General features: G+C 38.6%; 1 protein-coding gene across 1 annotated transcript in view; it reads right to left on the bottom strand.

Moving 5' to 3' along the window:
- LOC149540720 (uncharacterized) overlaps positions 1 to 16,738 on the bottom strand; it is a 165,094-nt gene that overhangs the window by 75,934 nt on the left and 72,422 nt on the right. The window contains exons 3-4 of the mRNA XM_089801813.1: positions 10,730 to 10,781; positions 9,683 to 9,741 (exon numbers count right to left, since the gene is read on the bottom strand). Coding sequence (XP_089657939.1) covers positions 9,683 to 9,741; positions 10,730 to 10,781 — 111 coding nt within the window. The remainder of the gene's footprint in view (positions 1 to 9,682; positions 9,742 to 10,729; positions 10,782 to 16,738) is intronic.

The following is a 16,738-nucleotide window of genomic DNA, read 5'->3' as shown; positions in this document are numbered from 1 at the left end:
GTAGTTCCTCAAATATCCCTCCACCCACTTATTTACTATCTCTGTCCAAGGAAATGTCTCAAACTATTGTGGTCAGTTTTAATGCAAAACTTACCACCCACCAAATACTGCCTGAATTTAGCTAATGCATGCATAACAGCCAACATCTCCTTGTCATATATACTAAATGATCTCTCTGACCCATGGAGCTTCCTGCTCTCAAATGCAATGGGGTGCTTCTCCTACATCAGAATAGCACCAATACCCTCTCCAAATGCATCACACTGAAGCTCAAATGGCTTTGAGAAGTCGGGCAATGCTAACACAGGACATGTAGTCATGATCTCCTTGAATCTCTCAAAGCAAGCTTGTGCCTCAGGTGTCCAAACAAAGGCTCCCTTCTTCAACAAATCTATCATAGGAGCTACATGACGTGAATACCCACTGACAAATCTATAGTAGAAACCATACAACCCAAGAAACCCTCTCAACTGTGTCAAGTTCTCTAGAGTAGGCCAATCCACAATAGCACGAATCTTATCAGGATCCATCCTTACTCCCTCTGCACTAATGATGTGACCCAAATCGCATTTGGACTCCTTGACATACAAGGACTCTGATTGAAGGATCCCCAAAACTGTCTCCAAGTGCTCCATGTGCTCCTGCCAAGTCTGACTGTAAATCAAAATATCATCAAAGAAGACTAACACATACTTTTGCAACTGGTGATGGAAGACCCTGTTCATGGTGGACGAAAAGGTAGCTGGCACATTGGTCAGCCCAAATGGCATGACCATAAACTCAAAGTGCCCACAATGACATCTGAAGGCAATCTTCTCAATATCCTGGTCTCTAACTCTGATCTGATGGTAGCCGGATCTCAAATCGATCTTTGTGAAGTAACATGCACCGTGAAGCTCATCAATCAACTCATCAATCCGTGGAATGGGGTACCTGTTCTTGATTGTCCTTTTGTTCAGCACCTTGTAATCAATGCACATCCTTAATGTACCATCCTTTTTCTCCACCAACACAACCGAAGAAGCAAAAGGAGACTTGCTAGGCCTAATGTGACCCATCGCAGGAAGCTCCTTGATGGTTTTCTCGATCTCATCCTTGTACCTCTTAGGATGCCTGTATGGTGCAATCATCACTAGTTTAGCACCCTCCTCCAACTCAATGATGTGCTCAATACCTCTGTCTGGTGGTCTGCCAGGTGGGATGTCACTGAAGACTCTGTCATACTTCACTCTCAACCTCTGTATGTCTAGATGATACTCTGTCTTATGCTGTCCCTCCTGTGTAGGCATGAGAGTACATACGGCTGCCCACTCAATGTCATCATGTCTGGTTAACCTCTCCAGCCGTCTGAAGGAAATAGTCCTGATGTCTCCATTCCTAATGGCTCTCAAAATGTGTTGCTTCCCATCCACTTCAAACTTAATCTCCATGTCCTTCAATCTGAAGGTGACCTCTTCCAATGAGCGCAACCACTCCATCCCAAGAACAATATCCAGATCACCCATGTTGACAACATGGTAGTCCGCCTTGAACTCATAGTTGTTCAGGCGTAAGGGCAAATTTCTAACCATCCTGTTACACTTAAGAGTATAACCATCAACAACCTGTACTCGTAGTCCCTCAAACTCTTTGGTCATAATTCCACGGCGTTCAACAAAATGTGCATCAATGAAATTGTGCGTAGCACCAATATCAACCAAAGTAATAACTCTATGCCCTGCTAGAACACCATACAGTCTAAAAGATCCTTCCTGCTAAATGCTAGTCAAGTGTGCCTCTTGGAAGTGCAACTCGGGTTCCTCCTTAGTCTCTAGAGCTTTTGCTTCTGCCTCGAGCTCTGCATCACTATGATCAACCTCATGTCCAAAATTATCAGAATCTGAACCCTCGTAGTGAGCCCACATAACCCTGTTGGCCTTCCCCTTAAGCCTCATAGGACAATCATGATCTCTGTCGTAGGGACCCTTGTAGTAAAAACATAGCTTCTTCCTACGCAAGTCATTCAATGTCTTCATATCCAAAGGTGCAGTAGACTTACCCTTGGTATCACCTTTTTTGCCCTTGTTTTTATCAAATTTCTTATTGTCCTTGAATGAAGAAGTGCTCCTAGAGGTGAACCTGCTGGAGGGTGTTGTGAGCTCCATGCTCCATGCTTTCCTCATAGCCTCCTACAATGAAGGGGGATCGAATGCCTTGATCCACCCCTTTAGAGGTTCAGCTAACCCCTTTGTAAATAGTATAAGCAACCTCCTCTCAGACACATCCTGCAACATCACTGATAATCTCTGAAACTCACTGATGTAGACCTCCAAACTGTCTGTCTGTCTCAGCTGTGCAAGATCACGGAAGAAGACCTCCAGGTCTTTCTTATCAAAGTGCTCTACCAATCTATCCACAAAATCCTAATAGGATGTCACCTGATTATGCTGCAATGTAACCATACTAGGTGACCACCAATCATGTGTTGCGCCCTCTAAATGCAAAGTGGCATACTTGATACCATCCATCTCTAACATAGGCCTCAATGCTAGGAATGTATCTAACTTATGGATCCAGGCTTGTGCTGTCATCTGTCCACTGCCGTCAAAAGATGGTAAGGTGAGCTTGCTAGCAGCTCGCTGCAACTCACTGTCCTGACTTCCTCTAGGCGTCTAGTTCTGTCTACTACTCCTCATGTGCTCTCTTCTCTGACTCAGGTAGCAATCAAAATTCAGCAACTCACAAACATGTATAGGTAGTGCCTGCCAGTCTGCATCTGCAGTTTGAAGATCATCCTGAAAGTCCTCGAGCATATCATCTTCTACTACCTCCTGGGTCACCTCTCTAAGGAATGTAGGACATTTAGGCCTGTTTGCAGTCCATGACCTGTGCCTAGGAGCACCTTGTGAACCTGCTACACTCTTGTTATCCTGCTCTAGTGTTCCCCTACCCTGTTCCTGATTCCTCGACTAAGCAACTCTCTCCATCATAGTAGTCAATCCACGTATAGACTAAACTATCTCCGTCCAGTAGTCATAGCTCGAAAGAAGTTTCTAGCCTCATCATCATCACTCCTGGGGACTCTAGGTGGACTCTGTGACTGTCTTTCACCCATAGTAAGTATATCCCTGAATTCTTGCTCACCCTTAGGTGCTGCTCTCTTGCGTGTATAATACATGTGATACCCAAAAGCTAAAGGATGCATAAAGATTCCATACCCAACAGGATGGCAAGATCATCGCTCTAATACCACTGTAATGGCCCTTTGCCAATAGGCCACTAATAACCACTAATGTTGAACTGTGACATTTCGTCAAACACTTGACATGCAAACTAAATACACTGCTGAAAGTAAAATGCTGAATAAAGGAAATTGTTGTGCAACAAATCTACTCAAATAACTGATGCAAAATAGTGCCAATATATTCATTCAAAGATAACCAAATGCTTTTACATATGATATGCGATTTTTCAACTCAAAGCATTACAACATGGCACATTACAAACAAACCCTTACTGGCTGAATACAACTGAGAATTTCTTACCGCTACAAACTGAAATGAAAGAACCTGGATTAAGCAGATGCTGGAGACTAAATGCTGAAGAAGAAATGATGAAAATACAACTCCAAACTGCCCTCAAACTTGCTGACCGTACGGCCTGTAGGTACAGCCGTACATGTACGGACTGGTATGGCACCTAACAAAAATAAATGTTGGGCTGAAAGGTGCCGAAAATGATATGGAAATGATCGCCAGGCTCCAAGAAAAGTTCTCCCAAAAAATAAAAATCAAACTACCTGCCAACAGTGAGATATGAGCAAAAATGTATGTCAAAGCTAAAAATCAAACTCTGCTGGAAATGTCCAAATAAGCCCAACTTGAAGTAGTTGAATACCACTTCCAAAGTGCAACCCTTCAAAGGATATTTCACCTCCTCAGTTATGCAAATCCTTAGGAGACTTCGTTCCTAATGATCAAATGACAATCTGTAGACCAAGATGGCGCCACAAATGCTCAAGGAGAAAAGTAGTGTAAACTCAAGTCATGGGATGTACATATGAGAGGCCAAGTACTCTATTTATTCACTTTTCTAAGAAGCCTCTAAGAACTTCTAGAAGTATGCATAAAATATTCTTATGAAATCCATTTATAATGCACTTTTATATAAAAAGTAACTTTATAAAATAAAAGTGCAACTCAATTTTGGCACTGCATAACACATAAAAATAAAAAATATGATAAACCCCATCTCTCCAAGAGCAAAATAGACCATCCAATCCCCAAATAATCATCAAAATGACTCTCTCACCAAAACCATCTACCTACGAGAGTCCATGATAGGCAAATTCAAGCAAAATAACATGTCACTAAAAAGGGGACATGACAACACCATCCACAGGATGATAATCAAACATATGTGATGAATAAGAGTTTGGAATATTTGCTAAGATGTTTAGTAGGAGATAAATCGAAGAGATGGGATATGATTTTACTATAGGAAAAATTCTCATACAATAATTCTATCAATAACAACACTAGTAAATCAGCATTCCAAATTGTATATGGAAGTAGTCCTAGAAATGCTTTGGGTTAAGGAAGTTAGACAAAGGATTAATGTCGAAGATGAAGACTTTGCAAAACACTTGAAGAATTTTCATTAAGAGGTGAGAAAGCATATTTAATAAAATGGATATTTAGTACAAGACTAAGGTAGATTAAAAAAGGACACAAGGAATTTCAGATTGGAGATGAAATCATAGTTCATTTGAAAAAGGAGAGTTTTTCAGTGGGAACATACAATAAGTTGAAGAGGTTTGCACAATGCAAAATCTTGAAGAAGCGCGACTAAGGAAATGCTTATGAAGTACAGTTGCTTGATGAACTCAATATTTTACCTGTGTTTAATATTTGAAATCTGACAGAGTATTGTGAAGGCAATATGGAAGAAGCATAGTGGAATTTTCCAGCACCTACCTCAACTACATAAGAGATGGAGAATATCTTGGATAGTCATGTGGGTAGAAGCACAAGAAACAAGACATATGAAGAGTACTTGGTCAAATAAAAAGGGTAACCTTTTGAGGATTCATCATGGCTACCAAAAGAAGAGGTTGACCCATAAATATTGCCTAGTTTTCAATAAGGGCTAGTTATGGGCAAGGTTACTATTTTGGCTAGGATAGTATTTTTAGTAAGTTGTTCATTTGAGCATTGATTGTTCCACTTAATTCCCTGGAGGTTCATTTCGGATGTATAAGTCTCCCGGAAAAATTGTGTGGCAACATCAAGATTGGTTTTGAAGATATTAAAATTTCAATTTAGGTTGGGTGGTATAAAAACTTTGAACTCAGTCTTGAAGGCCTTAGAGGCTCCGATAGGGGTCAAACCTTCAAGAATTGGTGCTTCACTACACAAGGTTGAAAAGCACTTTGAGAGGTTTCTAAAAAGTGGTTATAATAGCCAATCAGGTCCACAAAGCACAAGTTATGGCCTCTGGAAGTTTTGCTACTTTAAGAGAAAAAATAAAATAACTTCAAACACTCCAATGAGTGTCGAAAACCATTAGAGGCATATTCTCGACATATTCCAATGTAAGGAAAAATAATATAATGAAGGTCGGCTCCCAAAACCTTCTAAGACAGTTAAACTTCCCAAAGTAAAGAAGATGAATAGGGTTATCTAGGGCAGTTCTAGTGGAGAAAATAGTGGCCCTGGCTTGTAAATTATTGTAATAAAAATGTCCATGTGGTTATAGCATGTTATTTTCGGAATATTGTAATGTCTTTTTATTGAAGATAATAGAAAGCAAGTGTTTATGTTCTTACAATTGTTTGGTTCTTGCAATACCTCTATTTATCTCTCTATTGTGTTATGTGTTTGTGTTATAAGGGGTGTACCCTTCATCACATCATCTTTTCTTCCTTGATTCCTTCTTCAAATTTGAGTCCGATTTATTTGGTATAGAACCCCTTGGGTGATGTATACCTGAGTATAGAAGTGTGAATCATTCATTGAAGAGGTGTGATTTTTGGATTTAAAAAGTCACGTTCCCAAATCACTACGATATAAATAAGGAGAAGTGTCATTGGGAAAAATCAAGTCAGCGGTGAGAAGAAGAGAAGAGAGAGAATAAAATATTTGTATATATTCAGATATATATATATATGTATGTATGTATGTATGTATATGTATATTTAGGAGAATAAAAATGTAAGTGAAGTATATATTATATAATCAGATTTATAATCTGATATATATATACACATTTGTAAAGATATATCTATAAGAAAGAAGAAGAAAAGTGAAGTGTTATTGGCTGACTTCAAGAGATAAAAGGTACACAACATCCATCATCAGTTGTAAGAGCAACAAAGAAAGGTGGAAATTCAGATTTATATTTAGAAGAGAAGTTGATGCTTTGCTTCAAGGTCGGTGCCTTCAAATAGTGGGAGTTGCAGCTCCCAATGAGTTGGTGCTCATAAAATTAGAGGTTGGAGCCTAGAAAAGATTGTAAAAGAACAAGTTTATATAAAAACATTTATTTGCCATGGTTTTCTCCTGCATTAGGTTTCCACGTAAACATTGTGTTCATGTGCATAATTGTTTATTTCAGTATTTGAATTTACTTGTGTGGACAAAAATTTTAAATTGAGAAAATTGTTATCATACCAATACAACCCCCCCACCCCCCAATATAATTGTGTGCTCTTCACTACACTTTTGTGAAGGCGTCCTTAATTCCTTTCTACATCCCAAGGTTCAAAAAACTACAATTCAAGACACATGCAAGCATCTTCATAAATATGTGTGATCTTAACATCCATTTATGAAGGTATAGAAGGTAGATCTAACATTTCAAGGTTAATTCCTAACCAAGGGTTTGACCAAGGAAAACCCCTCCTTTCCACAACATTGTCCCATTTAATTGTGCAAGAACAAATGGCAAATCTATCATGACTTAATTCACAAAGTACAGGACCCAATGAATTGTCCCTGAAAGTTTCAGACAAAAGTGCAAGGTATACAACGAGCCATGCGATCTATACCTGTGTGCAGAATGCCCAAGGTGATCCATACCCAGAAAATCAACTTCAAATTCAGACCACAAGTTAAATAAAAGTTTTTGGATTTCTATGTTAGGTACTTACAAGGTTTTGTCTCATTTTTCTTAATCTTTACTTGTGAGTTGTCATATTTTCTTATTTTGCCTTTTAGGTTGCATCATCCAACTTATCACAATACATTATCATGAAGGATCGCTGCACTCACTTAAGTCTTCCTTGAGCCTATTGGGCCATCTTCCTTCCATGTATGCATTGGGAAAAGATAGATCACATATCTACTTCACTCCATTCACCATTTTCTATCGTGCAAGTGTCAATAGTTCCCCTTGAACAAAAAGAAATTTCAAGATGTCTATTCTTTAAATTGTATCAATGACCCTTGACCATGTGGCCCACAACTTGATAAATCTCACAAGCATTTTCTTTGAGTATGACCCTTAGTTATGAAGTCTATAAACCAAAGATCTATTCCTTCTACCTCAATTTCCTTTAGGTCTTTCATCATCCTAAGCATGCCCCTTCAAATAGCTTGAACCAATCTTACTTGGTTAGCACTTGAATCAAACCATCTTCTTTACTTCTTGAGCTTGAGGATATCTTGTCTTCACTTTCAATACCCATTACATAGTTCATCCTTAGAAGATAAAGGTGAAATTACCTTCATCTTCTATTGTAATGAGAATATGACCCTTCAATCAATAACCATTTCTTCGAAGCATTGTCTAGTTTCTTTTCAAGTCTAATCAATAATTCTTTGTGTTTTGTATTATAGGCTCACAAATCACATGCTTCCACTGGGAACACCACCTATTTAGAAGAGGAGGAATTTGCATGACTTGCAAACTGTTGCTTCCATCTATCATATTGCAGAAGCTTGTTGTAGACATCAAAGAACCTTACAACAACACTACTAATAGTGATATTGAGTGCCTCCATGAAATTCTCGTAGGGTCGGGGCGGGCTTTTCAATGTGATCACTACCATATCTTCTTCCTCCATCTTGTGATCAATAGCCTCAAGCTAGTGACAAATGTTCTTGATTTTTGTAACATGTGACTAGAGAGATGTCTTCTCATACATCAAGACAAAAAACAACATATTCTTTAGAAAGAAACCATAGCTCTTGTCGGACATCGCATGAAGATCCTTCAAGATGTCCCAGATTACTCAAGTTGTTTTGCCAAAAGGCACCTAATGGAATTGATTGTCTGTAATTGAAAGTTTGATCAGCATGACAGCTTCCTGATTGCATTCATCCCATTTTCCTAATCTGACTAAGTTTGAGTAGGATGTGTCTCCATACATAGAACTATCTTATCAGGACAACGGTATTTAAATATCATCATCATGCATTGCTTCCAGGTGTTGTAATTGTGGCCATTAAACAATTGATTCCCTTCCAACATAATATTGGTCCCATCAATGAAAGAGAGATTGTTGGTCAACCCTATTAGGGCATGGAAACCAAGACAAATGGAACACATTGGAAAGATTGAAACCTATGAATTTTTTGTAAAACCCTAGGCATAGGTTTACTCAAACAAACACTACTCACATAGAAAAAAATCCATTTATTCTTCCTCACATGTTTTCCAAACACAAATTATAGAAAAAAATTGTCTCCCAGCAAATTTACTTTGATACAATGAAATTTCTAAAACTAGAATAGATTGTATTAACACTACATGTACTTAAATAGAGTTTTACAAATGTAAAAAATAGCATGAACTAAAAAACAAAGTTGTCTAAATAAAGACACCATCTAAAAATAGACCAAATTAAGATAACTAAAAGTAATGCCTAAATGACCATTAACTAAGATTCTAGAACAAATAGCTAAATATAGCAAGAACCTACGATACTGAAAATGTTCTAATACATATTATGTTGATAGATTTTAGGGATCAAGCTCATCATTATTACTCTGAATGGAGTCTACTATTATAAATCACATTACCTGGCATTCTAAAAGTAACTCTATCTATAATTCTTTTAAATCTCATTGTCATATTCTTTTTGCATTATTTTTGAGTTTATATTTATATCCTTCCTTACAAAATTCTTGCAAATAAACCCATTTACTTTCTTCACAAATGTACATTAACTTGTAAGTTGCATCAATGTATGTTTCCACATGTACATGGAAGAGAGAAGCATCCCTACAAAAAGTAGAGGGACTATAGACTACTAAATGCTGTCCCTAACAATTTTGTCCACCAGAAATTAGGCATAACAAGATCCACGATTCAAGTATACACAAATAAAATGCTACTCGACAGTTAGTTTTCGAATGATGCATATTATAATAAAGGAATCAAAATGTAGAACCCGTAAACAATAAGAAAATATTAATAACTAGTTAACATAAACAGCTTAAGTTCTAACGAATCAAAATATTTTAAATATCCTTTCATTCCCAATGCTTCATTAGTAACTTGATAAATAAGAACACACCTCATGTCTACATGTAAAAACATAGAATGAAACTGATCTTTCAGATTGACAATATGAATAGAAATTAGTCCTTTAATTCCCAATGCTTTATTAGTAACTTGATACATAAAAACACCTCATATCGACATGTAACAACATAAAATGAAACTTATCTTTCTGATTGACAATGAGATTAAAACTTACCCCAATAAAGAAATGCAGCCACATTGAACCCCTCACACAGCTTTGGACAAAAGGCATAACTGCAACATAGTTAAGTGTATCAGGATAAGCCTTACAAATATCTTATATACTGTTACATAAATTCCTCTATGGTCACAAGTTTTAAAGTAATGGAATTTCAACAGAGCTGACACTAATATAATACAGCAAGCAGAAATCCACTGGGTTCTGCAGACTTTAATCCACCTTTGGGTTTAGAGTTTTCTCAGCATTAACTCAACTCCTCTGTTCAATGACTGCATAAAGCACGAAGAAAATAAAATCGACAGCTATGTGGAACATATCTGTTATGAACAGCATGTTGAAACTAGTATTTATACTGAAAAAGAAATATCAACTGTAAAATTATATCTAATCTATATTTGCTATCATCCTCATACATTGTCTCCAGAGATTTTAAGATTCTTCAATACAATGAAGCATCAAGATTAAAAATAAAGTAAAAATAGTTTGCGATTTGAAAATTACTACTATGTGCTAACACCACAAAGTAAAAACTAACAGAGAGAGAGAGAAAGAGACACAGTTTGCATGCATGGTTAAGTCTTCAAATTGATTGACATGTAGCTAGCAAATTATGGTATCTGTATCCAGAAAAAACAATTGGTGTCTTGAACCTAAGACAGTATGTGAGAATCAAAAAACAAAGGCATAATATGTTAAGTACAAACTGAAAAAATTGATCATTACAGTTTGCAGATTTCCAAAATCCAAGAGTTTATCTTAGTGTACTTTCTGGATTCAATTGTGTGTATAATTTTTGCATCAACATTTCGGATCACACTCCATGATCAGGATGATAGAGAGCACAAGGGAAAAATCTACACACAATTTAATCTAGAAACTACACTAAGATAAATGTGATCATGTCAAGGCAGGATCTTGAATGGCACTAGAAAATCTTTGAAGGCAGATTAAATTAACCTTTTTTTCATGATGGAGACTCAGAGCGCCTATTTAAAACTGATTGATTTTCACTGCACAAAGCAATGGATCATAAGTGTTCACCTCGGTTAAACCCATGAAATGCACCCAGAGTTCCTCCAGCAGCTGTTCCAACCTGTGTCGCACAAAAATATTGAAAATGAAATGCTAAGAAAAAGCTGCAAACACTTGATAGCTTTTACTTTCTCTTAACAACAAAAATTGCAAGAAAGAAAAGATATGCAGCACTCTGAATGATTAAAGAGAATAATATACTAAAATGATATTGGAATTCAAATTTGCCATCTGCATACAGAAAGGTATAGCACCGTTATTGAAGGAAATAGCATATATGGTAGCACTAATCCAACATTATTCCATCTCGCTGAAAATCCTGGATGCCAATAAATGATTCATAAATCTGTAACTTGCTTGTCCACATTAAAAAAAAGGCTCGATATAAGGAAGTGAGGAAACCTTCTGGCCCTAGCACCTTGTTTGGGCTAAATGAGAAAATAATTTTCTCATCTTTGATCCTATGGTATGTTCAATGAGTGTATGTGTTATGGCAATATTTGACTATTTGCAAGGATATCTTTAAGTAAATTGTGGGAAAAGTGAGGATATCTTGTTGTTCAAATATGGTAGAGCCACCTGATTTTTTTGATTTGTTGCCTACTTTTCACATACTTCCTATTAAGGACAGATTTTCTGAAGAATTTTGTATTGGAGCTGCCAAGCTTGATTCAATTTTCTATTGCTCACTGCATCTGATAGCTTTGTTACCTAGCCTGAATAGTATTTAATTGATCTATTAAAGTATGTTCCTTTGCCTCCTATTGTTGAGAGGGATCCTGTTCCAGATTTTTCTTTCAAGTTCTTTCAATTTTTTGTCTCTGCTCCATGCCAGAAAAGGTTCCGACTCTCTGAGATCAGTGCTAAGTTATTGCTTTAGATATTTAACATTTTATATAAACCCGCACACTTTGTTATGGTGCCTTGCAGGTGTAAGCCACAATTTTTTTAAACAAAGTTTTAGTTTTTGATTTGTAGATCAGAAGGCCAATGATCTGAGACATCAGAATTATTGAACTGGTTGGCCAGATGCCTCGTGGTAACATTAACTGCGCATGAGAAAAATTAATTGTTGCAAAGGAAAAAGCATTCTCTAATTCAATCAAAGCTTCTGTACTGAATCCTATTCCCCCTTTTTGTCCTGGGCCATACATAATGTCAAAGTCTGTAATATCCCCATTTTAGCAGTTGACCAAGTGTGTGTGCGTTAGCCTTGTTCTACATGGTCCCGAAGGCTAACGAAGGGTTTAGTGGGATCCTGGAGTGTTTTGGCCTAGTCATTTCCAGTTTGGGCCAAAACGAAGTTGATTTACTCAGTTTTAGGCATACTATTTTTAGTAAGTCGGCAGGACACAGTGCAGGTTAATTTTGGTGATTGAATTCGATACTCCTCGGTGAGAGCTTTCCGATGAGCTATCACTCGCATTATTCGGAGTCCAATTGCTAATACATTTTAATGCCTGAAGTTTTATTAAAGTAACGTCTAATTTAATTGTAAAATATTAAAAGTGTTACTTTAATATTTATTTTATGGTGATGTGTACCCAAGGGAGACATAAGGGGTATTTTAATATATGTTTTATATATTACACATCTTTTATCCCACATTGCCCATATGAGTTGAGCGGACCCTTGGAAATAAAATAAAAGGAAGCATTTGTGGCTTCATTAGGCAGGTTGAATATGAGAAGAAATTGGTGTGTGAGTTGCAGCTCCGTTCTTGGCATTTGAGGACGTCTATTCTCTCTTGTAACATTGTAGACGTCATTCCCTTGGGGTTTGGCCTTTGGAATTCTTTTTTATTGGCTTCATTTTTAGGCAGTTTAATTGCATTTCCGGCTACAGGCAGATTTGGTATTTTGCTCATATCTTCTTCACTACTTGTCCGATGCTTATGCCGCTTTGAGGGAATGGTATTATGAAGGTAGTGGACTGATTGAAGGACAAAGTATTGTAGCAGCAAGTTCGAAAGCATGGGCTGGAGTATTATGTCAATACTGCTGAAGTAATTAGTGAGTTGATAAATCTGCCATGTATTTGGTTTTATGAATTCTGAAAATAACATTTTATTAGCAGCAGTTCATTTCCACTTTGCATACTATTGTAGTTTCTTTCTTGTTTATGTTGTATGATACCAATTCCATGCACGAAACATAACAAACAAATAAACGTTTGATTTCCGGAGTTATAAGGGGTTTAAAACATTAAACGGAGAAATAAGAAGTTGAATGCAAACTGTTTGACATAATTCCTTCCAGCAATTTGGTTTAGTTCTTTTGGGACATCCAGGGGTGCCCATTACAGTGGTACTAGAGCTATAAGTCCTGCCATCCTGTGGAGGTCTTATAGGGAATTTGGAACAGCCGGATAGAGGGAAAAAGTAAGTAAAAAACACAGGCTAAGCATTTATGTTTGAGCATGCGACAGGGGTCTTATAATTTTCGCGATACCAGAGCAAGACAAAATAGGATTTCAGACTTGCAAAGCAAACAGTCTAGTACATCCGTGCAGGTGGACATTGAATCTAACCATACAGACACAGAGGAGATATTCTTTGATCAGGACAATAATATGGGTGATCGAGATGACAGGAATACAGGATTAGGCGGAGGCAGAAATGCTGGTCCAAATCAAGGGGAGGTACTGTTCAGATAGTTACTAGATACATTAGAGCAGGGGCAGTGTATGCAACAGGAGCAGAATAGGCGAATGGACATGATGTTGCAGCTCATGGCTAGACAGATGGGTGTCAATATTAATCCAGGTGATGCTAACAACAGAAATAATATCAACGAGGGAAACAATAACAATGGGGGAAACAATAACCATGGAGGCCAAGGCAACAATAATGGTCCTGAGAATAACATTAATGGTAATAATGGACACGGCAACAATGGGAATGAGGCTGATAACTTTAGACACGTTGCACGCCCAGCGCGGACTGCGAGCTCGAGACCTCTTCTACCCACTTTCCCACCCGGAGATCTGGTTCAACTAGTAAACGAACCGCAAATTACCGAGTTACAGGATCAGTTCAGGAGGGACTGGGAGGCTAGTGGACTGGAGTTTCAGGCGGATATTTCCCTTAGAGATTATATGGACTTGAGGATGAGACACATGCCTAAAGCAGGAGGGAGGAATCAAAACTTTGAGCTGAGGAAGAAAGTTGGAAAACTTTCTTTACCTTATTATGATGCTTCAGGGAAGATGACTGCACGAGCTTGGGTGCAGAAAGTAGATACATACTTGCAGCTAAATCCTATGCCTGAGGAGGAGGCTATCAAGTATGCAGCTATGCACTTGGATGGCGTTGCACATGAATGGTGGCATCATGGCATGGTGACTTTGGGGCATAATCAGATTACATCCTATGAGGAATTCACCGAAACATTGATTGAGAGATTTGACACTAAGGATCCCGAGTTACATTTCAAGGAGCTAGCACAGTTAAAACAGTCAGGTTCTGTGGATGCTTACATTGCCGATTTTCAGCGCTTGTCTGTACTTGTTACTGATATCTCTCCTAGGAGATTGGTGGTGTTATTTTGTGATGGTCTTGCTGATCCATTACGAGGTTGGGTGAAGGGACATGATCCACTCACCTTAGCTGAAGCAACTAAAAAGGCACGAGATTTAGCCCCTTCGGTATACAAAGGAAAAAACCATTCAACAGATTCTTCCTACCGCAAGGACAAAGACAAAAAAACGTTTCAGAAAGAGTATAGCAAAACCAAAGAAGGATCAAAAGGACTAGACAATGAAACTTTGAATGAACTTCGAAAGAAGAAGCTGTGCTTCCATTGTAGAGAGCCTTGGGACTTATCTCATAAATGTTCTCTCAAGGCTAAGGCAAATCAAATGGAGTATTTTTCAGCAGAAGAGTCAGAGTCAGAAGCGGAGGATCAGCACTCTGATTCAGATGAGGGTAACACTATAGAGGAGAGCAACATTCGTACGGATGATAGATCGTTGGCACGCTTGACAGGGGCCCAAAAGGCAATCACATTTAAGGTCAGGGGTACTATCCAGGGGCAGAAAGTAATATCTCTTATTGACACTGGGGCTACACATAACTTCATAGATGCACAGTTGGTAGCCAGGAGAGGGTTACAGACAGAGGAGCATGATGGGTTTAAAGTCATGGTGGCTAACGGTGATAAGTTATTATGCACTCGAAAGATATCTAATCTTCGCATCAGGTTTGGAGATGGCTACGAGTTGGAGGATGAGTTCTATGTTGTGGACATGGGAGATTATGATGTCATCCTCGGCATGACATGAATGGCTTCACTAGTTGAGTTCACACTCAATCTAGCGAAATTGGAGATGAGATTCCAGCATGAGGGCAGAACTGTGGTACTTAGAGGACTTTCAGATGGAGGTTGCAGAGTAGTGTCCTTGAGGAGAATGCAGAGACTTTTTCGTCATAATGACATAGAGTGGGCGGCAGAGTGCTACACTATGCCAACTTCACCAGAACCACAAGAAAAGAGTCATCCACCAGATATCCAGAAGATACTTGATAGACACGCTAAAGTATTTAGCGATATTCCTCATGGGGTTCCTCCTGACAGAGGGATGGAACATGTTATTGAGCTCGAGGAGGGAGCCAAACCAGTTATGATTACTCCCTATCGTCATCCTAAGAAACACAAGGATGAGATAGAGAAGGCGATTAAGGATTTGTTGGAGATGGGGCATATCAGGCCCAATAAGAGCCCCTTTGCTTCAACAGTAGTGTTGGTAAAGAAGAAGGATGGGACGTTGCGCATGTGCATCGATTACAGGGCACTAAATAAGAAAACAATTAAAAACAGGTATCCCATTCCTAGGATTGATGAGCTGATTGATGAGTTGCACGGGGCATGCTTCTTCACCAAAATTGATTTGCGATCTAGATACCATCAGATCAGGATGAGAGCAAAGGACATTGAGAAAACAGCCTTCCGATGTCGCTATGGCCACTTTGAGTTCATGGTTATGCCATTTGGTCTAACCAATGCACCTGCTACATTTCAAAGTTGTATGAACCAGGTATTCAGGAAGCAGCTGAGGAGATTTGTCTTGATCTTCTTTGATGACATCTTGGTCTTCAGTAAGACCTGGGAGGAGCACTTACATCATCTGGAGGAGGTGTTATCTATTCTAGAGAGAGAGTCATTGTATGCCAAGGAATCTAAATGTGAGTTTGGCATGACTGAGCTCCTTTACCTTGGGCATATCATTAGTGCAGATGGCGTTCGGGTTGATCCCGAAAAGATTAGAGCTATTGTAGAGTGGCCTACTCCCACAAACCTTACACAGCTTAAGGGATTTTTTGGTTTATGTGGTTTTTATAGGAGGTTTGTTAAGGGATTCTCACAGATTGCTACACCCTTGACAGATCTTACCAAGAAAGGAGCCTTCGTGTGGACAGGGGCAGCACAGAGGTGTTTTGAGCATTTCAAGCAGGTAATGTCTTCATGTCCAGTTCTAGCTCTACCGGATTTCACGAAGCCTTTTGAGCTTCATTGTGATGCATCAGGTGATGGGATTGGAGCAGTATTGATGCAGGAGAAGCATCCCATTGCATTCGAGAGTAGGAAGCTCCGAGGAGTTGAGAAAAGTAATTCTGTCTATGACCAGGAGATGTTGGCCATAATGCATGCATTGGCCAAATTTCGATCATATTTGGTAGGTGGTCGTTTTGTGATCAAGACTGATCACAACAGTATTAAATACTTCATGAGCCAGCGTGATCTTAATGACCGGCAACAAAAATGGGTGACTAAATTGCAGGCTTATGACTTTGACATAGAGTTTGTCAAAGGTAAGAAAAATGTGGTGGCTGATGCCTTATCTCGGAGACCTCACTTATGTGCTCTGGCAGAGATTTCAGGAGATTGGAGAGATCGGATTATAGCAGAGTATGCCGGAGATGCTTGGGCTTCTGGATTGATTTCAGGTACCGTACAGGATGATCGCTATGAGGTGATAGATGGATTGATCAGAGTTCAGGATAGGGTTTATTTGATTCCG

The sequence above is a fragment of the Cupressus sempervirens genome, chromosome 9, assembly GCF_028749045.1.
Source record: "Cupressus sempervirens isolate cs-2001-9-10 chromosome 9, ASM2874904v1, whole genome shotgun sequence".
Classification (NCBI taxonomy): domain Eukaryota; kingdom Viridiplantae; phylum Streptophyta; class Pinopsida; order Cupressales; family Cupressaceae; genus Cupressus; species Cupressus sempervirens.
The sequence above is the reverse complement of the archived record's forward strand: the minus strand, read 5'-3'. Positions and strand labels throughout refer to the sequence as shown.